Raw genomic sequence first — 25,012 nt, 5'->3', positions numbered from 1 at the left:
GCGGAAATTTATTGAGCCTTGCTATCATCGTAGTATTGATATCTGGAAATATGGGGTCTAGTTATAGTTTTACAAGAGAGATTTTCGAAATGTTTTCTTTTTTTAATTTCTTTCTATATCAAAAGCATTTAGTTCATTCTTTAATTTGCAAGTGAAGCATACATTTTAATATTATTATTTACTCAAAAAGCAAGTAAAAACATGAGTAACTAACCATATACTAGATGCCGGACATTATGCAACATTTTTAATTTACATCGTTACTTAAAAAATTGCTACTTATTTACTCAAAAGTCTAAAGGCAATTTAAAACTTGAGAAACGAACCAAAGTAAAATACAGGGAACTGTGCAGCATGTTTAATAAAACATCTGAATATAGTTGCTTATATTGGTTAGAGAAAGACTGTTTGGTATCAAACCGATCCGGATTTGAACAATGTATGGATGATTCTAGTTAGTCTTCGCATGTGTTGTGAATTGATTCCAAACCTATCAAACATAAAATGACACTAAAAGCAAAATGTTTCTTAATATAGATGAATACAAAAAGTATAAAATACCACATTCTTTGAAAATATTGAACTATTTCAGATAATCAAAATATATAATAGAAACATAATCAAATAGTAGTAAAAATGAATAATCTTGAAATGCAATGATAAACGGCAAATAATCTTTTAATGTCTATTTTTGACAAAAAAAAATCTTTTAATGTCTATTTAGATATCACTTTGAAATAAATGTTAGATAGACTGCTTGTATCTAATCTATTAAAAGAGGAGTACAAAATTAGATTATCCATTAGTTTTCCACTATATTTACAATGACATGCCACTAGAGTTATTAATTAACCTACCTTTTAGGATTTTTGTTTTTTCTCTTCAATTAATGTATTTCCAAATCAAATTCTAGCTAAAAATAATGGCAACAATAATTAATAAACCTAGATTTTAGTATTCTTTGTCTTTTCCTATTTAATATGTGTGTTTTAAAATAATTAATTCCATATATACATTTCGCAATTACATACATTATATGTAATTATTTTACTAATTCCACATATACATAATAAATAGTACTCTCTCTGTTTTTTATATAAGTCGTTTAGAAGAATTTTTATGTTCCAAATTATATGGCGTTTTCGGTTTTCTATATAAAATTTATTAACACTTAATGTTATATGACCAATGATAATATACTTTCTATTTTATTTTTGGTTGATTTGTGTTTAGATAAATAATTTAATGATGTTTTTGTTTAGAAAATATAAAAAAATTAATGATTTCTTAATCTATATACACAATTCTAAAATGACTTATATTAAAAAACATAAGGAGTATACAACAATTTTCTTATACATAATCATAAAATTTTGAAATGTCATATTAAAAAAAAATTATTGTGTTTAGAAATGTCATATTAAAAATAAAAAAATAAACGGGTAAATTTTAAAATATATATTATCACTTATACAAATATATATTCATTTATGAAAAAAACTAACATCCCTAGTACTTATTATAAGCAGCAGAGAAGTAGTATATGGGTTTATGAGTCGTGAGTCGTGACCATACTGATAAATGCTGTATTTTAGGCAGTCATAAAAACGAAAGCAGGACTGTATTTTTGTAAATCGTGTTATTACCCTTTGAACAGAGTGGTCTTAATAACCAATTAACCATGGTCAGCGACAGCAAATTGATAACATGGATATCATCAACAAACTATCGTGTTCCGTAAACAATAAGATAAAAATTAAATGATATTGGGATTACCAAACGGTTAACATTAGTAAATTCAAAGAACAATTAATGGCTGAGTTAGAAAATAAAATTTGAATAGTTAAGTAATTAGATGCTTCTAATCAGATTTCAAGGAGATATGTCGGAAGCACCGACGACACGTGCGGACCCGTCACGTGCGCGATTTAACTCTACTCGTATGTCGATATTTTTCGTTATATACTATGTTACATGGAAACGGAAGCGGGTACGTGGAAGCGGAAGCGTAAGGAAGTGCAGAAACGAGATTTTTTAAAATATTATGAAGCGGGTACGTGTTGGAAGCGTATATCCATATATAAATATATATATATATATTAATTTTAAAAAAATTAGGACTAAAAATTATATGATTTAAATTTGAAATAATGCATTTATTCATTTATAATAATTTTGAAATGATTTTATATTAAAACTGTAAAAATACACATAAATGAAGTTTACAAAAAATATTATATTAATTATTTTTATTACTTGATAAATAATTGACACAATATATTTCAATTTGTGCTATATCTTTAATAAAAAAATCTCAATGCATAAAGATGATTTATAGTATTATTTTTAATATTTGTATATGTATAATTCAATATTCATTTCTATTAATTTTTTTATTTTATATAGATTAAAACTATGGTTTTATATTTTATTGATATACATTACATTTTTTTTTAAAACGGAAGCGTGATTCCAAAACGGAATCGTAAGCTTCCAACAAGTTTTTAAAGAGAATATTTTAGAAACGTTTTGGAAGCGAGATTCCGCGAGCTTCCACAAGGTTCCGATTCCGATTCCGGTTCCGAAGCGGGAAACGGACGTCCGATGAAGCTTCCGTGCAACGTAGGTTATATATCAAATTTTATAATATTTTTTTTACACTCCGTATTGTCGATTTTTATGCCCGGAATCAAGGGTTTGACTTACCAAATTGTTACCATTTTTGGGGCGTAATTTAAATGATTTAAAACATTACATTTTTTTTATTTTTAATCTGATTAAAATCATAACATGTGAATGAGTTAATGAAAGTTGAAAAAATAAATGGCTTTTATATATATTTATTTTATTTTCCAGAAAGCCAAACCTTTCTCCTTCATATACACGAACCCTTTTCATTTCCCTCTGTACAACAAAAGTGAACTCTTATCCGATTCTGAAGCAGAAACTTAGCTGCAGAATCTTCAGATTCTCAAGAAACCAAGAGAAGGGTTTTTTTAGAACAGAATCTTCAAGAACTTGTCTCAGATCTACTACTACTGTTCAAGGTTTGAACAAAAGTCTTTCACTTCTGTCTTAAATCTTCTCTGTTTGATCGAATCCTTGTATGAATTTCATCTTTATTAATAAATATTTAATCAGTTCCGTGTGATGTTTTAATTTGATTAGCTTAATCTTGATCTGTTCTATGTTCTTCTCTCTACTTTTGAAGAAGTTTTACTGTTTCAGTTTTCCTCAACATGACCGATCTGTGACCTTCTGCTTTATCTTCCTCGCAACACAACCTTGAGCTGGCTTTTAAACTTGAACTGTTATTAATCTCTTATTGAATTATCTGAAGTTTTCTTGATAATCATATTCAATCTCTCACCGAATCTATCTAGACATAACCCTTTTGTCGGATTTTCAGGAAACTTTTTTTTTCCGGGAAAATCTCGGTTGTTAGGTATAAGAGAGTTGACTGATTCAAAAGACTAAAAGCTTTTTAACATGTTAAAAGTACTTTAAACAAAAAAAAAAAAGCATATGCTTTTGTGTTCTGTCTTATCTACTCTGTTCAAAACAAAAACTAATAATCCTTTTATTTCATTTTCATTTGTAGGGATTATTACATTTGTTAGAAATGATAAATGTAATGGATCCGATGAAAAGCGGATCAGAGAAAGGTTTAGATCCACAGCTATGGCATGCATGTGCTGGCGGCATGGTCCGTATGCCACCTATGAACTCCAAAGTCTTCTACTTCCCTCAAGGACACGCGGAAAACGCTTACGACCACGTAGATTTCAAGAACCTCCCTATCCCTCCTATGGTTTTATGCCGTGTCTTGGCCATCAAGTACATGGCTGATCCTGAATCCGACGAGGTTTTCGCCAAACTGAGACTGATCCCTTTAAAAGACGACGATCACGACTACGGAGATGGTCAAGAAGGTAATGGTTTCGAGACTAACAGCGAGAAGACTCCTTCCTTTGCCAAGACTCTGACTCAGTCCGATGCTAACAACGGTGGGGGATTCTCAGTCCCGCGCTACTGCGCGGAAACGATCTTCCCGAGGCTAGACTACAACGCTGAGCCGCCTGTTCAGACCATTCTCGCCAAAGATGTTCACGGAGATGTATGGAAGTTCAGACATATCTACAGAGGGACGCCGCGTCGGCATCTCCTCACTACAGGGTGGAGTAACTTCGTGAACCAGAAGAAGCTTGTGGCGGGAGACTCTATCGTTTTCATGAGAGCTGAGAGTGGAGATCTTTGCGTAGGGATCAGGAGGGCTAAGAGAGGAGGGATCGGGAACGGACCTGAGTATTCGCCTGGTTGGAACCCTATCGGTGGAAGCTGCGGCTACTCTTCTCTTCTGAGAGAAGATGAGAGTAATAGTTTGAGGAGGAGTAACTGTTCTCTTGCCGATAGAAAAGGAAAGGTGGCGGCTGAGTCTGTCATAGAGGCCGCCACGCTTGCTATTAATGGAAGGGGCTTTGAGGTTGTGTACTATCCTAGGGCTAGCACGTCTGAGTTTTGCGTCAAGGCGTTGGATGCTAGGGCGGCGATGCGGATTCCTTGGTGCTCAGGTATGAGGTTTAAAATGGCGTTTGAAACAGAAGATTCGTCGAGGATTAGCTGGTTTATGGGGACTGTTTCGGCTGTTAGTGTCTCTGATCCTATCCGTTGGCCTAACTCCCCTTGGCGGCTTCTACAGGTAATAACCCTAAGAAGTTTCGGTTATGTTCATGAGCTTCCAACTTAAAACCAAGATTAATACGTCTCGCTTATATATTATTTAGGATCCCTTAGCGATAAATGGATTGATCGGTCTCACTTATATACTATTTAAGATCCTTTTGACTATGTTTCTTCTTTTGTTCTTTACTTGTGACCCAAGAAAGACTCAAGGTTTGCATTTTATGTGTTTCAGGTGGCTTGGGATGAGCCGGATCTACTCCAAAACGTGAAGCGGGTTAACCCGTGGTTAGTCGAACTGGTATCCAACGTGCATCCCATCCCACTCACGTCGTTTTCGCCGCCGAGGAAGAAGATGAGGCTTCCTCAGCATCCGGATTACAACAATCTAATCAACTCAATCCCAGTACCTTCTTTCCCAAGCAACCCTCTCATAAGATCAAACCCGTTAAGCTCTGTTCTGGACAACGTTCCCGTGGGTTTACAGGGAGCCAGGCATAATGCTCATCAGTACTACGGGTTATCATCTTCTGATCTCCACCATTACTACTTAAACAGACCACCTCCACCACCACAACCATCAGCTCTCCCTCTTTCTCAGCCATTAGGGTTGCGAAACATCGATAGCAGGAACGAGAAAGGGTTCTGTTTCTTGACCATGGGGACAACACCGTGTAATGATGATACAGAATCTAAGAAGTCTCACATTGTCTTGTTCGGGAAGCTGATACTACCTGAGGAGCAGATCTCAGAGAAAGGGTCAACGGATACTGCAAACACGTCAGGCGGATCGAAACTATCTTCATCTGAAGAAGGTTCACCTTGCTCCAACAAAGCTCATGATGCAGCAGGTTTGGAGACTGGGCACTGTAAAGTGTTTATGGAGTCAGACGACGTGGGTCGAACGTTAGACCTGTCGGTTCTTGGCTCGTACGAGGAGCTGAGTAGGAAACTCTCTGACATGTTTGGGATTCAAAAGGCTGAGATGTTGAGCTCTGTTCTCTATAGGGATGCGTCTGGTGCCATCAAGTACGCAGGAAACGAACCTTTCAGGTAAAAACAGAACGCATATTCTCATGTTTTTAAAATATGCATGTGATGGTGAATAGAACATGTAATTAATAATTGTTTTTGTATGTTTGATCAGTGAGTTCTTGAAGACAGCTCGGAGATTGACGATTGTGACTGAGCAAGGAAGCGAGAGCGTTGTAGTATAGATGGGTTGAGTGCTTTTGTTGGAGCTTGGAAGTCAAAGCTTTGGAGCTTGAAGCGTTTTTTAATTTTATTATTTTATTTCCACTATTTTGAATTTTCTGTAATTTTCAAAATACAGTCGCAATCTATTGGCAAATAAATAGATTCATCTTCCCTCTTTTTTTTTTCAAGATCACCAATGTGTATATCTTTAATTTTTTTGTAAGACCGTTTCAAAACATCGAATCAGCGACCTAGCTGATCGAATCAAATTATTAGTACCTAACAATTTTTTAAAAACTATGATAGGTAAAATCTATTATTTTGTCCGTAGGCTTAGGACCCTGTGGTTGTATTCAACAATGTATTTTCCCATGTTGCTCCAATACCTAAACATACCTAAAACGATTTTAACAACAATAGTTTATTTTCAAAAGAGAAAACAAAAAGAACAATAGTTTAGCAACGAATTATATAAAATTGTATTTTATTTACAAAATCTGAAATTAAATGATTATGTAGCTTGATAAAACCTAGCGACTAAAATTGATCTTTGCGTTGTTTTTTTTTTGTTTTTGTTTATAATTTGTAGTACATACAAACAGCATGAACTAACAGGAGTTCAGTCAAACATTGGTTTCATGGCATTAGTTTATAGTTGGTTCTGTATTGTCTATATTATGTAAAATAGTGTGATATCTTTTTCACTAAATGGTAGAAAGGTATGAAAAGTATTAAATCTGGAAGACAATTAGTTATGGATGATGCGAGGGTCATGTCTCTAGGCACATGCCACAACAAACAACGGTCGGATCCTATGTTTGACAAAACACTTAGTCCTCAACAACAAAGTTTAGTTGGATCTTCCTGTTTTCATTTTGTTACTGATATTTTTATTAAAATAATTTCAGGTTCCAATGTACATATGAAACGAAAATTCCTTATCATCTTCGGCCTCTTCTAATTAATTGTATTTTTTTCTTCCCAAAAGTACTATATATTCTTATCTCGGTTGGCAAAGTCAAATGTAGTTCTAGCTCACTTTTCTTTTCTTGTTTAATGTAAAAGTTTTCTAAGTACAAAAGGTATTGGTCTTTTGAACCCTTACGTTCTTAATTGGCTAATAGTAATTAAACTAAATGTAATGTATCCATGAAACATGATTATTTATATAATCATATTAAGAAGTGTGATTGAGATATGAGACTAGAGAATGATGGACTTAGTAAATTTTACATGAAATCAAGATATTTGAAATCAAGTCACATGACGTGATTAGAGGTTATATAAATGGAGCCAAAGCCCGATTCATGTGGCTCAAAGAGATATGAACATTGTAAAGATATATTAGCATTAACTGCATATCTGAATAAAAGCAAAAACTAGGGATATACATTATTCAAAAGTGATAGTGACAACCCTACGTCTGAAGTTGACTCTTGAACCACACATGGTCACAGTTCACAATCCCAACAAAAGATTATAAGAGAAAACAAACAACAAAACGAGAGATACATGGGGAGTCTTGATTTGGATTAATCATACAAGTTTTTAAATGACGATGATAATATATTTATTGGACAAAATAATATCGAGGAGCAGCAGATACTTAGGGTTTTGCAATAAACTTTGTTAACCATGGTTGAGTTAAGACGATAGTGTGACAAAAGTCAAAGAGGAGAAGAGACGGAGTAGCGAGCGTTGTGGCAGATAATTAATCTATTAAAGAAAGAAAGAAAATAAGAAGACAAGAGAATTAAAAAGAAGCACGAGGTAGACAAAGATTCGTGAGGCAAGGAAATGCCAACTCGAAGGCCTTTCTTTACGTGAAGAAACATCAATGCATGTGTCATCTTCCTTCACAAAATATTATATCTGTCATTGTCTTCTCCTCCACGTTCGTTGTCAATGTGTCCATATCTACGTTTTTTCCTGTTTTTTTCCCCTTAATTGAGTTCTCTTTTATTGTCTACTTTTACTAAAAATATAATACTAATCTCGAGATTTACAACCACCGAATAAATTTCATAGCGCTTAGCTTACGTAACATTAGAAAAATATTTGTGTTTCTTGACTATATGATCTCAGATTCGATCGGTGATTATACTGTTTAGCAAACAATCGGAACAAGTGTCTTGTTTGCATTCTCTTTTTTTTTTTCATACAATATAAACTACAAATACGAAATGTAAAGTTTGCATTCCTCAGCTAACTATTATATTATGTATACAATGAACTATAGTTTATATATTTTAGTTGGCCTTTCATACCTTTTGTCTCTTTTACTATATATATATATATATATATGTATGTATGCATATCGATATTATTTGTTCTATATAGCATTTTGCTTCTTGTAGTAACTTTTGCAGTTTTGATGTCGGCAGTGGTAGTAAATAGTAAAAATAATTTTATAGGGGAACATTTTGGTGGAGGAGCATTGTCGGTTTTCACTAAGTTCGTGGTGTTGAATATCGCCGGTCAAAAGATTACTCATAAACTTTGTTGGAATTCTTGGCTTCGTACCTTGAAACATTATCGGAAGATTGGCTTTGAAAGTTTCAGAGATCCTTGGGTTTTGGCGTTTTTCGATCATTAGTCGTTTTTCTTGCATTTGGTGTTGTTTAACTCGTTATTTGATCTGTTACGAGTCACTCTGTATCGCTATCAAAAATTAAAATGGTAATAAATCGTAGGTGATGATTGTTTTGTTAGATTCTAGATTTTGGTTTTTGGATTTTGGTTTTTGGTTTTTAGTTTTTGGTTTTTGATTTTACAATAGATTTTGGTTTTTTGAAAAATTTGATTGGTGGTTTTTGATTTTGATTTTTAGTTTCTGGTTTTTGCTTTTAAAAGAAAATAAATTTTAAATATAAATTGTAAAATATCTATTATGAAATAATAAAAAATAAAATACTATCATCAAAGCATACATTATTTAAAAAAAATATTTTAAAACAAAAAAAATTTAAATATAAAATAAAAATTATCTTGAATCCCATAAAGATGCAGAAATTTGATCTTGAATGCCTTCCATATAGTGCACATGAATGTTATTATATTCTTCTTTCATCTGAATCAGAATCTTCAGTTGGTACATTACCAGTTGGATAGTCCGAATCAAAATCAACATCTCTTAAATTTGATAGCCTGATAAAACTATGTAAAGTTATTGTATAAATCAAAATCATGATTAGATAAAAAGTAGATTTTGGAAAATCAAAAACCAGAAACCAGTGTAGAATCTGCAAACAATCAACCTTTTAATTATTTATCCAAAAAAAAATTGGTGGATGAGCATATTTTCTGATAACTGTAACACAAATTAAAACTCCGATAAAAATACTAGTGATAACAGTTGCCAAAATTTATGTGGTAGCCATCTAGACTATCGTGTATTAATATTTAATATATGTTGAGAAGAAATTTAAACATGTTGACAAGAAATTTAAACATTTAGACAAAAAAAAAAGAAATTTAAACATATATAAGTATGTAAATATTTAGGCTTTTGGGACATGAAAAATGTTAATTACTCTATCTTGCACCACCTGGTTCTAACTATAAACTTGGCCTTTACTTCCTCATCTCCAAAAATCATGGACTCAACATTTACCAACAACGAATATTTCACACTACTGTGTTCAAACAAAATCGTTTTATAACATGTTTTAATTTGCTGACCCTAGTTTACTACGTAAACTGTAAAGCAGCATTAAGCATCACACATCCATCCAGCTGAGAGATTTGGATTATTTCCGAATCCGACCACAATTGTCTATTATATTAGCCGGATACATATTTATATATATATATATATATATATATATATATATATATATCTTTTTTTGGTAATCAAAAAAAGTGTTTTCACCTCTTTGCCGGGAACCCAAGCATTGTAAATACATATTTATATATTGTTTTGGAGGTTTATAAATCATGTATGTAAATTTGAACCAGTGAACTTGGTCTACATTTGGTTTCACTTTTGAGACAAACATTGTAATATAAGGAAAAACGGAGACAATTCAGTACTCATCCATTGTAATATTATTTTTTATTAACATTAAATAGTAATATTTTGACAACATATTATTACAAGAAACGAAGAACCAATACAATATATCTTGAGGATTATAACCTTAGCTTATACATTTTGCGAAATTGAGCGTTTTCCCATGAAAGACGTATGAACTCTAACAGCTGGACAGAGGTGAGAGCACGATTTTCTATTAGTTGCATACGCCAGTGGCCTTTTGTCCAAATTCTGATATGCAAGATACATCGCAATCTTTTAAGTCCATCATACATATCCCAATGTATGTAATGCAGCTTCATATTTTCCTTAATTATATTTACATCAAAAACCATTTTCATACTTAGATAAAAAAATCATGAATACTTATATTATATAATAATTTGCAGGAAAAAGTGATTAATACATTGGGAAAGATATATTAATTCTACCTATCTCATGTGCGCATATACAACATTTGGCATATATATGCAGTAACAAATTATTCGAAACATGGATTATTTTCTAACAAAAGGGAAAGTAGTTTAAACGAAAATGAAGAGAGAAGAACAAATCCACAAATTTCATGAAACTAGATAAAGATGATTATCTTTTCCTCTATATGCATTTTGAACGCTTTGATATTCTTTATCTATAAAAAAATTCTTCATGATAAGAGGGACATCCGGTTGGATAGCACAGACCTGATCCAACTCAAGTCGATGTTGTTGACGGATGAATGCGCCATGATATTTGTGATTTGTGTATGTTTTAAACTTTTGTTTTCGTTGATTCTAGTCCTTTTAACCATTTGGTAGTTATGTTATTGTGTTTGGGAGTTGTTTTTCTTATCTTGGATTATAAAGTCTTAGGTTGTGTATAATGCATTTTCATAATATTTTTTCAAGTTTATAGTGTCAACTGAAGCTTAGGAACATAAGAAGTTAAGAACTACAATGAAATACATATCTTTTCTGCCGAATCTGCTCTGGGATTAGGTGACAGGAGACAAGTACAAGATGTTATCATTGCTGGTTTTCGCATGTCATCATCAAAAAGCACTTGAAATATAATAATTAATTACTTAAAATAGGTTTTAAATTAATCCATAGTCTTGTATATTTTATCTGAATCCGAAGATCCGAATTGGAACCGACCCCAAACACCGATTCGGGTCAGTACATGTAATGTCATTTTATCCTACTGGATCTTATATGGAGGATCATGGGTCTTGAATCCCACCTGAACCGAACCCTAGATCCTATAGAGTAATAGTGGATTCTAATTTTAATAATCCTACCCAAATATCTATTACAATTTTTTTTTTATTCTTATGGATTGTGATATATCGGGTATTTAAGTTGCGGGTTACAAAAAGTTCTAGTGCAATTTTGGAATAGAATAAAATAGATTCAGGTTATCCAAATTATACCCGAAATTTATAAAAGAAACCTAAAAGTATAAAGTAACTGATCTGAAAACATGAAAAAGTCGAAAATACCTAAAAGACTTGAAAACCAAATCGAATATATCTGAATATAGAGGTTCTTTACATGTATAAAAATTATCTATCCAAACCAACCCAGATCCGAGAAGACCCAACTCAAAATCAAACCAAATTTTTTTAAAATACCTAGTTGGATTCAAATGGCTAGGATCCAAAGAACTCAGACCTGAAAGAATCTAATATAAACCTGACTCGAGGATCCGTTTGTCCATGCCTATTAACACAAATATATTTTGCACATATGAAGGATAATCAAAATTCAAAAGAAATAACATAATATTTTATAATTAAATAAAATAATAGTAATAATATTTTCAACATTCCTTTTACATATAATTTAAAGATTTGTAGGGTTTGTTATAAAATAAGTAAGACGGTAAGCTGAAAATATGTATTTGGTCTAAAAACAGTATGCTGAAAGATACTTTTTTATATGTTTTATGGCTGATCCGGTCGGCTAACGTCTACAAAGTAGACTAGCCAAAAGCGTGACATGTTGTCTGATCCGAGTTTGGAATACTTTCTGACTAATGTTAGGAAATGAACCGACCATCTATTACGGTCCACCATATAAACCATTTGGACCGAGACCAAATCTAATATTGGCCAAAGTAATGATAATTTAGTTACAAGGGAAAATCGGACCAATACTGATGTGGATACATACTAAGTCCCAAAAGATTACCACCGTGTTGAAAGATACTTTTACAAATATTTTTAGTTTTTACAAAAAAAAATATCATACAAAATATCATATATTCCGTCTAGCATCCATATATGTCTCTTTAGAAGTTTGACTACAACTGTTTATGGCTCATTTTGGCATTTGACTTCAAATGTATGTTTGAATTTTGAGAAATTAATTCGATGTTTTTTGTTTTGACTAAGAAATTAATTCGATGTTATCATCAATATTCAGCATTCAGCAGAAATGACCATTTCTTTTGGAAACAAATCATTACATATAATTTGCTATTGGCGCACTACACTATATATATATATATACCAGCTAGATGTTCCAATGGTATACCAATAATTGTCTCAACCAATTATCAAAGAAAAAAAACTAGAAAATATGAAGAATACATTTTCACTTGTGGTTGTAATCATCTTCTTTGTCATGCTTTCTTCTGGTAATTTTTTTCATTAGTTATTATTATTAATAAATAATTAGGCGGTGTATACTTGAGACTTTCTAACTTTTCCGGTAACCTGTTCCAATGCATCTTAAGATAACAAAATAGTCCAAAAGGTTTTTTAAAATACTATTTAGTTTTTATTTCATACAATGATTTACTTTAAACTGAGATGGAGAGGGTATTGTTTTGATCACATGCTTGATAGACTGAGTTACATTTAGCCAAATTCTTCTACCGATTTAGTACACTATTAGTAATTTGGCTGCATCCTTTTGCTCTTTTTATGCTATTTGGTCTATAAATTTTTATGTTTATTAAATATTGAATGTATCGTTTCCGCATTATGATCTCAAAATTGATGGTCCGTTACAGTACATTCTGCTCTTTAAATATGTTTTCTTTTCTTGTAATTGTTATAGATGCAAATGTTTCTATCAGTGATTTATTTTCCATGTACTAAAGAATACTTTTTACAGTTGCTAATAAGGTGAAGGCAAACTCATGCCAAGACCCTCTAGGTAGCTGTCTACAATGTGATGAGAGATGCAAGGCTAAGCACGGGCCAACGGGCCAAGCAAGTTGCGACAGTCGAAACCAACTATGCACGTGCTATTACACGTGCGGACCGCCATCAACAACTCCTCCACATCACAAACAATGCTACGGTGGGACTGGCTTGTGCAGCAGTGCATGCAATCAAAACTGTGCACAAAAGTATCTTGGTGGATCTGGATTTTGTGAGAGCATTGGCAACTCTAGACTGTGCAAATGCCAGTACCCTTGCTAATTTTTTAAAAAAAAAATTATAAATGAAACAAATCAATAAAACGGAATCAGTTTACTTTCGTATTTTTATTTGGATGGTGGTAATTAGATAGGCTTTTCGAACATTAAAATGTTAAATATTACTCTATTCTGCATCACCTGGTTCTAACTATAAAATGGTCTCTACTTCCTGCTCTTCGTAAAGTATGGACTCAACCATTTACCAACAAAAAATATTTTACATTACTGTGTTCAAACATAATCTTTTTGGTACATGTTTTGCTGACCTTAGTTTATATAGTACTTAAAACTGTAAAACATATGAAGCATTAAGCATTCGAATTAAAGTGCAACTAAATTCTATTGTATATATTAGTCGGATACGTTATATATTGTTTTGGAGAATTTTGGTTTAGATCCTGTATGTAAATTTGAACCACGAAAGTTGTAGTTTTATTTATTGACCGGTAAATAATCGCTCATATTCTCTATAAACTTCTAGGGAGGTTATTGAGAGATAAATTTGTATATAGTTTGTGAATTTTAAAAATTGATAAATTTATAAAAGTTATGTAGATTGTGAAAATTTATATACATTGATTTATGAAATTTGATCATAATTGTTTTAGATTGGCTAATATTCTTTTGATTTTTTCAATTTTTTTTGTCAAAATTTCTCTTTTTTTAAATTATAAAATGCTTTTTGAAACTGTTTTATTTTAAAAAGAAATTCTGATATTTATAAATATAATTATATATTCAAAAATGATACAACAATATAAAAAGAATTATATATCCAAAAATGTAAGAGTATATAAAATGTAATGGATTATAGTTTTGGACGTATAACTTGGATTTAAAGTGCAATAGATATTTGGTAAGTATAACTATTTTGTTTTCTAGTTTTTTTATCACATAGATTTTGAAAATCACATGGATACATATAATATTTTGAAAATTGAGTCTAATGAATAAAAATGAATAGAATTCACCTTCCAATAACACTATATTTAATTAAAATTAGAGAATCAATAATAACTAAACTTTTTGAATAGTGAAGAATTTAAATGAATTTTGAAAATTCTTTTACCAACAACAATGGATTCTATTAAGATTTTTGAAATCCAAGAACCACTAATAATGAAATCTCAAAATTTTCAAAGTTTATGAATATAGAGCATTTCTTGTTGCTTCATAATATACAGATTTTAGAGGAGATATCCATGTGTACGTACAACATTATTATTTTTTGTAACATAAAAATCTACGTACAATATTTTTTATTTATTTTTATTTTACTTTTGTTAAAAGGGCATTCATACGTACAACATTATTGGGTGGTCGCTTTTTTGTATTTTGAAATAAAGGGTTATGCTTTGATTTATTTAGTTCATTCGCGATGTCTCAAGATATACTCCCTCCGTTTACAATGTAAGTAGTTTAGACTAAAAACATTAATATTAAGAAAGTTGGTACTTTAAGAAAAATAATATTTAATTAATTAGTGCAACCAATTATAAAAAAATTGATATAATTTAATTGGTTACACTATATCCAATAAATATAAAAATCCTCTATATATTAAAAGAGAATCATTACAACATATTTTTGTAGCCACATGTCATCACCACAATCATTCTTAGAATCCTTAGAAAAATATGTTGGTCCATATAAATATATAATAAGCTTTTTATTAAACTAACCATAAATTAGTCATAAATGTTCTTCATTGTTTCCTTAAATAAAAATTACGAAATTACCTAATGTGACTAAAATATATATGACAATTAATGATTTTGAATAATAAATATTTGATAAAAATTAGTCTATTCTCTATCATTTTTTTAAATTTTAACTTATTAAAATAAATTAAACAACCACATTAACTATATAATAAAAACTTAGATTTTTTCGTATATGTTATATTTTGAATTTTTAAAAACGAATATAAATGACTAAAGTTGTTAAAAATCGCACATTGAAATTTTTGTTATTCATGGTTTAAAATTTATGTTATAACAAGATACAAATGACTATGAAATTACATAAGTAGGAAGTCTCATTTAATAAATATTATATATGTATATTAATATTATTTTAAAATTAATTATATACCATATAAAATACATAAGTATTTTAATTTCGAATTAGCTTTGAATTTTTTTGATAAACATTTTAAATAATTATTGACAACTTAATATTTAGATTTTAAACTTTGCATTGAATGTTTTAAAATTATAAATTACTAAAATTATTAAACATCCCCAAATGTTTTATTGTTATCATTGATTTAAAATTTTTGTTATAAAGAAATACAAACGATCAAAAATAATATGAGTATAAAATATTTTTTAACAAATATCAATATTAAAAGTGTACTATATATAATATCATTTAAACTTAATTTTATAACATATAAAAGGATTAATAAAATTTATTTAAGTATTTGTATCAATTTAGTTATATACGTAATAGTTACTAATTTTTTTAATTATTCAATATATATTTATTATTTCATAATATGTAAAAAATATATAATACTTAAAAATAATTTATATATAATATTCATTCCGCGCAAGGCGCGGATCTTAACCTAGTTATCTAGATATTTGGAAACTATTTACATTTTGAAACAAAAGAATTTTCATTAAACTACTTACAAAGAAACAGAGGGAGTATTGTAGTAATTTACGATGATTACAACGATTAGTTTGCACGAGAAACTAAACAATATGTACTAAAAAAAGTTGTTTGAAAAAAGATGTAATAAAAAAACTTAGCTACGTTGATCAATTCAGTTCATAAAATCAACGCCATCCACAAACCAATAATAATGGAAACTAGATTTCGATCCGCGCAACCGCACGGGTTTTTGTTTTCAATTATTTTTATATAAATATTTTGTTTTCAATTCTAAATTGCTATACATTATAATATATGGAAAATTTGGAGAAATACACTTCTATAAGATTCTAATTTGAAAACTACACCACTATTTAAGGTTTTTGAAAAATACACTTTAGTATATGTAAATTTACTAAATTATCCAATCTGAATATTCAATACTATTATCAAAAACTTTAATTAGCAGAATTTATTTAATATTTAAATTAACAGTTTCAACAAGAATTGTTTTAATTTTAATAATATCTACACAGTATCTTTTGGATATATCTTAAAATATTATGTTTTTTTTAAAGAGGAAAAAGAGGAAAAGAGGACAAGCGTCGTCTCCTGCATCTTCTTCTTCGTAATCTCTTATTTTCTTTTTCTGCAAAACATTTTTCTTCTCTCTTGGTTTCATAGTCTTTTTTTTTTTTTTTGAAACACTGGTTTCATAGTCTAAGGCTTGTTAATTCTTCACTCATATCCTTGATTGTAATTCGATTTTGTAAACCTCATTTTCTCTTACTAATTTAAAGACTTCTTGATAGAGAATACCTGTCATAAGAATGAAATGTTTGCAGGGAGTAGCGTTACTTTTCTTTTGTACAAGAATGATGGTGTAGGGCAATCTTTTTATATAAGGTTTTTGAATGTTAAAAAGCATACATATAAACTTTTTGATAAAATTACAAAGACTTTATAATTATTTTCCAATAGTATCATTGTTATTTTAAAATTCTAAATAGTAAAATAACACATTTACTTCAACATAGATTAGTCTTAAGCATAAATATTTTAATAATAATGATATCATTGATTTCGAATTTATATTTTATTTATTCAAATATTTATCATGGACAAAAATGTCTTTTCACATTTAATTAAGTGTAGTTTTCAAAAACTAAAAAAGCAAGTATAATTTTCAAATTTGAAACTATTAATAGATTATTTTTCAAATTGTCCCTATAATATATGTGTTTATCAATTTTTAAAACATAATAAATTTACGGTATATTTTTTTATTGAATAAATTGTTTTAAGCTTTCACATGTATTTGTATCTTCTTCTATAAATATATATTTTCGGATTATTATTTCATTATTAAAATCGTAACTATATATATAAAGATTAGCAAAATATTGTTTTATTGTCATACTCAAAGATATTGTCACATTTCACAAATTTAGAAAGTTTTTTAAAAATTAAACTTTTCGCTTCATAGATTTGTATTATCGAATAAATAATTAAATATTTAGTTTTTGTTTAATTTTGAAAATATTTTATATAGTTTAAATTTTTTTTCATTGGTTTAAAGTAGTAAAGATTAATCATTGTTATATAATATGATTTTTGTTATTTCAAAAAAATCTTTATAATTTTAGAAGTTAACATCGACAAATATTTAAATATTTAATATATGGAGGTATAGTATTACAACATTAAATTATATCTATTTAATTTATATTATCTATAAATCAAGTGGATCATCTATTCTTTAAATCCAATTATTGATAGCCCAATAAAAATTTATGGTAGACCTAAAATTTAAATGATAAAATTAGAGATTAAATGTAACATGACTTTATATGAATAAGTCTATTAGATCTATTTTTTAAAAAAATCACACATGAATCAAAGTTGTGACTTATGTTTTAATATATAAAATTGTTATTATTTTATCATCGTCCCACATAAAAAATAGTCGGTTTACAATTTTGTCAGCCAGCTTTAACAAGGATACTTGCACTGGCAAACACTAGTATTACCGAGGGTGAAACACATCCCACTTCCACCTGTAAACTTAAGTGCACAGTTTACATCGCAACATTTTTGGGGACACCTTACACTACATAAACCGGCCCCACCATTGCAAGTATTGAGTGGAGTCAGCGAGGGTGGTTCACATTGGTAGTGGCACATGCACATAGGCATCCCAGTATGGGTTTCACATTCTCCTTGGCCTGATGGCCCGTGTTTGGACTTGCATCTCTGCTCGCAGTAGTCGCAAGTGTATAGTCCATCGACGCACATATCTGCTCTAGTCTGATTCACAACTGTAACATTGTATACATTGTATATACATTATTAAACTTACCATAAAATAAATGTGAGAAAAATGTGATCACAAAATTATATTAAAGAACTTTTGAAACTGTATGAAAAATGCGGCAAAAAAATAAAATAAACATAACAATTGAGAGATATAATAATACCTGAGGCAGAAATGATAAGTAGGCTAACAAGTAATACAAGTGGAGTTATTCTCTCCATATTTTCACGTTTACTAGTTTTCTTCTAAGCTTATCTTTCTCTGAGGTATTTGTTTGTATATTGTCGGGACATTTGTTATCTATTTAAAGGCAATATGTAGACTCCAACCTAAAGATTTTTTTTTTCAAGTAAGGACATTTGTTTTTCCGTCCGTTATAAAATAAAGTTATTATGATGGTCTTTTGTTGGGTCAATACTATGATGATCTTCACAAATACACTGATTTATTGCTAAAACGGTATGGTCAATAAAGGTACTTCCGTATAAATATTATTCTCTGTCGTCAAATGAGATTTTATGCCGAAAGTGTGAGAGAAATAGATGATGATCTGACCAAAAAAAGTTCTCAAATCACTCTTATTACAGATATATATATTTAGCATTTTTTGTTAGATTTTTAACAAAATAGCGACATCTCTAAAAAGATACTACTAAACAGAGAAATATCTTTTTGTCAATGCAAATCATTTATTCATCAATACGTTTTTTGTTTTTGAATTTACCGCTTTTGATGTTTGCTGCAGAAAGTAAGTCCCCCCCCCCCCCCCCCCCCCCCCCCCCCAAAAAAAACACTGTGCAGACGTTCTTTATGTTTCAAACATCAGTTCTAAATAAACAACCAATCCACAATGGTAACCAGCTCTAGCAAGGGTACTTAGTACTAACATTGACAAAACGAGTACTAATATCAATGATATTACATATTCCATGCGCACCTTTAGGGCATGATTAACCCCGGTCTCTTATTCGGAGTTATTAACTTATGATTTGACATTTTTTTAACACTTTTCAGCTAAAAGACGGCTCTTATATCTCCTATTTAAAAGACGGTTCTTAAACTTTTTTAGTTAAAATCTTAAAAAAAATTAAGAACCGTCTTTTAGCCGAAGCTAAAACTCCAGTTAAGAGACTTGTGTTAATGATTGTCTTATGCCTTCTTGCACAATTCATGTCACATTGTTGGGGCATTATCCAATGCATAAACTAGTTCCATTGCAATTATTTTTCCGATGCGAAAAGGCGACGGGGGATAGTAGTTGACATTGGTAATAACCAGAACCAGCCTTTGGGCCAAGTCAAGGAAACATGGATTTCCGGCCGACATACTTATATATAAATTTCTGTCACATTATTCTAAAATACTGTCTTAGTCTAGTGGTGTAACATTAAGTATATAGACTTGTCATAGATAACCCCGGTTCAAGACTTCTCTAACTAGTCTCCTAAATTCTAGGACCGACTCTGGTAATAAGACACACCCCCCCCCCCAAAAAAAAATATTGATATATAATATAAAAACCCGAATTTTTGGAATTTTAAATCGAATTAACCAAAAAAATGGGAACCAAATGGGATCCAATATTACTTCGGATATCAGTCGGTTTCCAATGTTGTTTCCCGAACATAACCAAAAACTAAAATAACTAAACTGAAACCAATCCGGATTTTCTAAATACCCAATGGATTCTAAACTTCTAGAACCGAATAACCAAACTAGAACTGGACCAAAGACTGAATGTTCAAGGCTAATCAAAGTATTAAATTTATTTTGGATGTAGGACTTAAATGGTTATCATATAATTTTGGATGCGTCTGTTCGGTGTCAGAATTTTTGTTGATTCACCAAAATATAGCAAACTGATTCAATTCCAGTTCACAGAAAGTCCATCCACAAACCTAGAAATGATAAGAATAATTTTATATATTATCTCATTATTATGGTTACAATCAAAGAAAACCATCTGGATTAAAAATTCATCAACCGATTCTAACAAGGGTACTCACATTGGCACAAATTAAAATTACCAAGCGTGACACAAGATCCATGTCCACCATTAAACTTTGTTGCACAATTCGTATCACAGCATTTTTCAGGACAATTCTGAGAACAGAGACCAGCCCCACCGTTGCATACTTTAGGCGGTGAAGGTGGGCACTCGTAGATGCATAAGCACTGCGAATTCCCACATTGGGTGTTAACTGATGGTCCGAATTTGGCCAGGCATTTCTGGTCACAGTTCTCACAAGGGCCTTCAGTCTCAACGCATGTTCCTGCTCTACTCTGATTTACAACTGCAACATTTGAATACATTATTAAAAAAAAGTACACTAAACATATTATTATCGTTGTACCTGTTAGATTTGTATTATTAATGATTTTCACATATTATATCTTACATACCTTATCCTTATAAAAATTAATCCTTCTAAAAAGACATCATATAACAATTACACTAACATCTTTTTTTTTTTCTGAAGAAGTGATTTTCGGCAGTATCAAAATTTGTTTTGTGATCACATAATCATATATGAAACTGTAAGTTTATCGAATGTATGTAAAACAATACCTGAGGTAAATATGATAAGAAAGTTAACAAGGAATACAAGAGAAGTTGTCCTCTGCATTTTTTCACGTTTTCTAGTTTTCTTCTAAACCTCTTTCTCTGGGGTAAATAGTTCGCATATAATTGGGGAATATTAGATAATCCATTTTATAGCAAACAAAAGATTTCACAATAAACATATTTTTCTGATTTATTTCCAAAATAGCATGATAATTTACAATACATAAATAGCTAAATAAGTAAATAAAAATCTTGCAATGCTTAAAATAAAACAGGAAAAAATATCCTACCCGATTTATTGCTAAATATTATTCTCGGTCGTCAAATGAGATTTTATGCCGTAAGTGTGAGAGCTGTACCAAAAAAGACTTATTCTTGGGTTCACCCCCTAGGTGAACCTGTATGTTCACCAACCAATAGGATTGTGTCATTTTAGATTTAGTATCTTTTAAAAAAGATTTTTTCTTGGGTTCACCCCCTAGGGTGAACCTTTAGGTTCACCAACCAATAGAAAGTTGTCATTTTAGATCAAGTATCTTTTAATTAAGGAAACAAAATAACTTGCCAAATTATATTATGTTTTTAAAATAAAAAATAAAATATTAAATAAATAAAAATAACAATAGTTCTAAAAAAAGATTATTTAAAAAAATATTTGTTTTTAAGATTTAGAGTTTAGTGTTTAAGATTTATAATTTAGAATTTATCCAAATGTTTAGTATTTTTCCAAGGGTTTAGGGTTTACCTAAGGGTTTAAGGTTTACCCAAGGGTTTAGGGTTTTCCCAAGGGTTTAGGGTTTAGGATTAGAGTTTAGGGTTTAGTGTTTTGTTGACAACATGTTTAGTGTTTTTCCAAGGGTTTAGGGTTTACCCAAGGGTTTAAGGTTTAGGATTTGAGTTTAGGGTTTAGTATTAGAGTTTAGGGTTTAGTATTAGAGTTTAGGGTTTAGTGTTTTGTTGACAACATTTTTTTTTTTGAATTCGTTTTTATATATTATTTTTATTTATTTTTAAATTTTATTTTGAAAAGATAATATAATTTACCAAGTTATTTGGTTTCCTTAATTAAAAGATATTAGATCTAAAATGACAATTTTCTATTGGTTGGTGAACCTAAAAGGTTCACCCTAGGGGGTGAACCCAAGAATAACTCAAAAAAAATTAAACAAAATATTATCGAATTATATTATATTTTTAAAATAAAAATTGTATTAATCACAAAAAGAAGATTTTTTAATCGCAAAAAAAAAGAATTTGTTTTTCAAAAGTATTTTTAACGCTGCCAACAAATATTAAACCCTAAACCCTAAACCTTTAGGTAAACCCTAAACTCTTGAATAAATTTTAAAGTTTAAGATTTGATCCAAGAGTTTCGGATTTATCCAAGGATTTAGGGTTTACCCAAGGGTTTAGGGTTTAGGATTAGGATTTAGGGTTTAGTGTTTTGTTGATTGTGTTAAAAATATTTTTTTTTTAAATTCAAGAATTTAAATTTTATCAATGGGTTTAGGGTTTACCAAAGGGTTTAGGGTTTAGATGTAGAGTTTAGTGTTTTGTTTATGGTATTAATTTTTTTTTTTGAAAACTTTTTTTTGCAACTACTATTATTTTTATTTATTTATACTTTTTCTTAGTTTTAAAAACGGAATATAATTTGACAATATTTTGTTTCCTTTTTTAAAAGATATCAGATTTGAAATAACTAAATCTTATTGGTTGGTGAAGGGGTGAACCTAAAAATAACTCACCAAAAAAAGTTCTTAAAATCACTCTTATAATCTCTTCCATATGTAACACATGTACACAAACTAAAGCTTCCCCACTGCACTGCAGTAATCTGTCAAGCTCCAAAATCTTGAGCCTACAAACAGGAAAAATAGTGTTTGACATTGGTAATAAGACGTGCATAATGCCACCCCTCCCCAAACACTGTGGTCGCAGCCACTTTGGCTCAATGGTTCCGGTTTTGTTTAGCATTTATCGTTTCTAGCTAGACCATCTTTACACGGGCATGATAGGAAAAATAAGATTTATACTGTTGCCAAAAACATTTTTATTTATCCATTTTTATTGAAGAGAGTTTTATAACAATATAATTCATGTAGAAGACTGAGAGATTTTAAAGCAATACAGAATTCGGACCCATGTCAAGTGGACATGGGGAGATACAAACACATCTTCTAATACCACCGTCCGGCTCAAATAAAGAACGTGTAGCTGGTCCAAATCTATCCTTGCATGTGGCACCACAGGTGACACCACATTCATCAAAAATTGTCAAACAACTCATAGTTTGCTCAACTGTATCAAACACAAACGTTTTAACAATTAGATAAAATAGAAAGTATAAGTATTTAGGAGAAACTACTACTTCAAACCTGAAAACTTATAATATATGCTAAGAGGAGAAACTACTACTTCAGACCTGAAAACTTATAATATATGTATGCTAAGATATATAATAGAAATGAAATATTATAAATGCTAATGTTAATTAAGGCTAACACAACAAAAAAAACTACAACATTTAGGACATGCTAATAAATATCGTAGAAATTAAATAATATTATTAAAATTTGTTTTTAAATGATTATGAATAAATTTAAGATAAATGCATACCTAAAGAAAACATGATAATACTGATCATTGGGAACACAAGCGAAGAAGTTATCTTGATCATATTTGGGTTTTTAATCTTAAAGCAAATTTTCAATAAAGTGAATTTCGTTGATAGATTCAGAATTTGGATACCACCAAAAGGGCTTTTATATCATTATGCGGTCACTAAGTCTTAGAAATACAATTCTTTACCATGTTAACCAGAATTTTATTTAGCAGTAACTTCATGTTTACAACATACATAAATATGGAAACTCACTCATATCATGTTTTTCTTTTTCGTAAAAATTTTAAGTAACTCATATCATGTTGAATATGATAGTTTGGGATTGGGAAGATAATAAAGTATAGGAATTACAGTATTGTGATAAGCTTTCTTTTTCAATATCACTAGAAGAGTTTAATTTCAAAGTCTTCAATCCTCAATCAATAAAAAAATATAAATACACACAAATTAGAAAATTATTTTTTGAACCAAACATCTAGGCTTACTAGTTATTATCTGAATACTTGTAAATTGTTAGCTAACTACATATTATTTTCCTTGCCATGGATATATTTGAATCCATGGGGTTTATAGGCTAGGTGTCTAGGACCGAACGCAACTACAATCCTACGCTCATGACGCTGCATGGATGCGAAAGTGATAGACGTGCGAGTGTTCCATGCACATTTTTAATAAAATTAGTTTCTTTTTTCAGCCACAATCGTCTAAAAAATAATGTAAAATTTCCAAGAGCTCTTATGTGGCCATCATAAAAATTAAAATGTCATATGGTTGGTAATAATAATAAAGCGATAATCATTTATTCATGCTCTGCCTCAAAAAGTTGCATCCCCTGTTTCTCTCGAACCGAATTGGCATCTTCTTCTTCATCATCATCATTACTTTATCTGTAGCGCATTTTCTTCATTCCACGGCGAGAGATAGAGGGAGATCAGATAGAAAAGGAAACGAATCCATGAGAGGAAAGTTTTGAAAACTGCCAAGAGATTCTTGTTTACATGCGTGCATTAACATACGATTATACATAACTAGATCTTTTGTCCGCGCTACGCGCGGATAATGGCTAAAACAAAGTTTTCAATAATTTATTTTACATATATTTGTATTGTTTAACAAAACTTATAGTTGAAAAAAAATAAATATAATGTTAGACTAAATAGAAAAAATAGTGATTGATAAAATCATTGTAGTTAACCAAGTGGTCGTTTGATAAGTACTATTAATAATACACAAAAGTTTTACAAAATAATGTTTTTATAATTTTTTTTAACCAAAAAAATTCATTTTATTTTGGTATAAATAATTGTGCAATTTTTTCACTTGTTGTTTTATATTTTCCATTTTCAAAATGTTGGAAGAACATAATCACTATTATAATCTGAAAAACATTTAGGGTATATCTAACTAACAAAACTAAGTATACATATGAATTGACTTTTATGTAAATTTAACATATTAATATAAATTTAAGATCATATATATTTTTTTATTATCAATATAGTTTTTTTTATTTTGATTATTTATAAAGTGGACGATATTAATTCTATCCTTGCCACCAATATTTTGGAAACCGGATCGGACAAT

General features: G+C 30.1%; 4 protein-coding genes across 4 annotated transcripts; 2 read left to right on the top strand and 2 right to left on the bottom strand.

The window, feature by feature from the left end:
* The first annotated feature begins 2,835 nt into the window (after positions 1–2,835).
* LOC106442809 (auxin response factor 16-like) lies at positions 2,836–6,054 on the top strand. The gene is made up of 4 exons (XM_048764649.1): positions 2,836–3,047; positions 3,602–4,699; positions 4,916–5,733; positions 5,828–6,054. Exons 2-4 carry the CDS (start codon positions 3,623–3,625, stop codon positions 5,895–5,897), a joined length of 1,965 nt encoding a protein of 654 aa, XP_048620606.1. The 5' UTR covers positions 2,836–3,047; positions 3,602–3,622; the 3' UTR covers positions 5,898–6,054.
* A 6,353-nt stretch (positions 6,055–12,407) lies between these two features.
* On the top strand, positions 12,408–13,322 carry LOC106444724 (defensin-like protein 183). The gene is made up of 2 exons (XM_013886172.3): positions 12,408–12,529; positions 13,012–13,322. The coding sequence occupies exons 1-2, from the start codon at positions 12,472–12,474 to the stop codon at positions 13,320–13,322; spliced, it is 369 nt and encodes a 122-aa protein (XP_013741626.2). The 5' UTR covers positions 12,408–12,471.
* A 4,552-nt stretch (positions 13,323–17,874) lies between these two features.
* LOC106444723 (defensin-like protein 182) lies at positions 17,875–18,990 on the bottom strand. Its single transcript, XM_013886171.3, has 2 exons — positions 18,400–18,990; positions 17,875–18,240 (listed from the first exon to the last, which is right to left on the bottom strand). The coding sequence occupies exons 1-2, from the start codon at positions 18,455–18,457 to the stop codon at positions 17,915–17,917; spliced, it is 384 nt and encodes a 127-aa protein (XP_013741625.1). The 5' UTR covers positions 18,458–18,990; the 3' UTR covers positions 17,875–17,914.
* Positions 18,991–20,141: 1,151 nt separating this feature from the next.
* LOC106444722 (defensin-like protein 182) lies at positions 20,142–21,148 on the bottom strand. The gene is made up of 2 exons (XM_013886170.3): positions 20,806–21,148; positions 20,142–20,530 (listed from the first exon to the last, which is right to left on the bottom strand). Exons 1-2 carry the CDS (start codon positions 20,861–20,863, stop codon positions 20,226–20,228), a joined length of 363 nt encoding a protein of 120 aa, XP_013741624.1. The 5' UTR covers positions 20,864–21,148; the 3' UTR covers positions 20,142–20,225.
* Positions 21,149–25,012: the final 3,864 nt, after the last annotated feature.

The sequence above is a fragment of the Brassica napus genome, chromosome A3 (genome assembly GCF_020379485.1).
Source record: "Brassica napus cultivar Da-Ae chromosome A3, Da-Ae, whole genome shotgun sequence".
Lineage (NCBI taxonomy): Eukaryota > Viridiplantae > Streptophyta > Magnoliopsida > Brassicales > Brassicaceae > Brassica > Brassica napus.
This window is presented reverse-complemented; position numbering and strand designations above follow the sequence as displayed.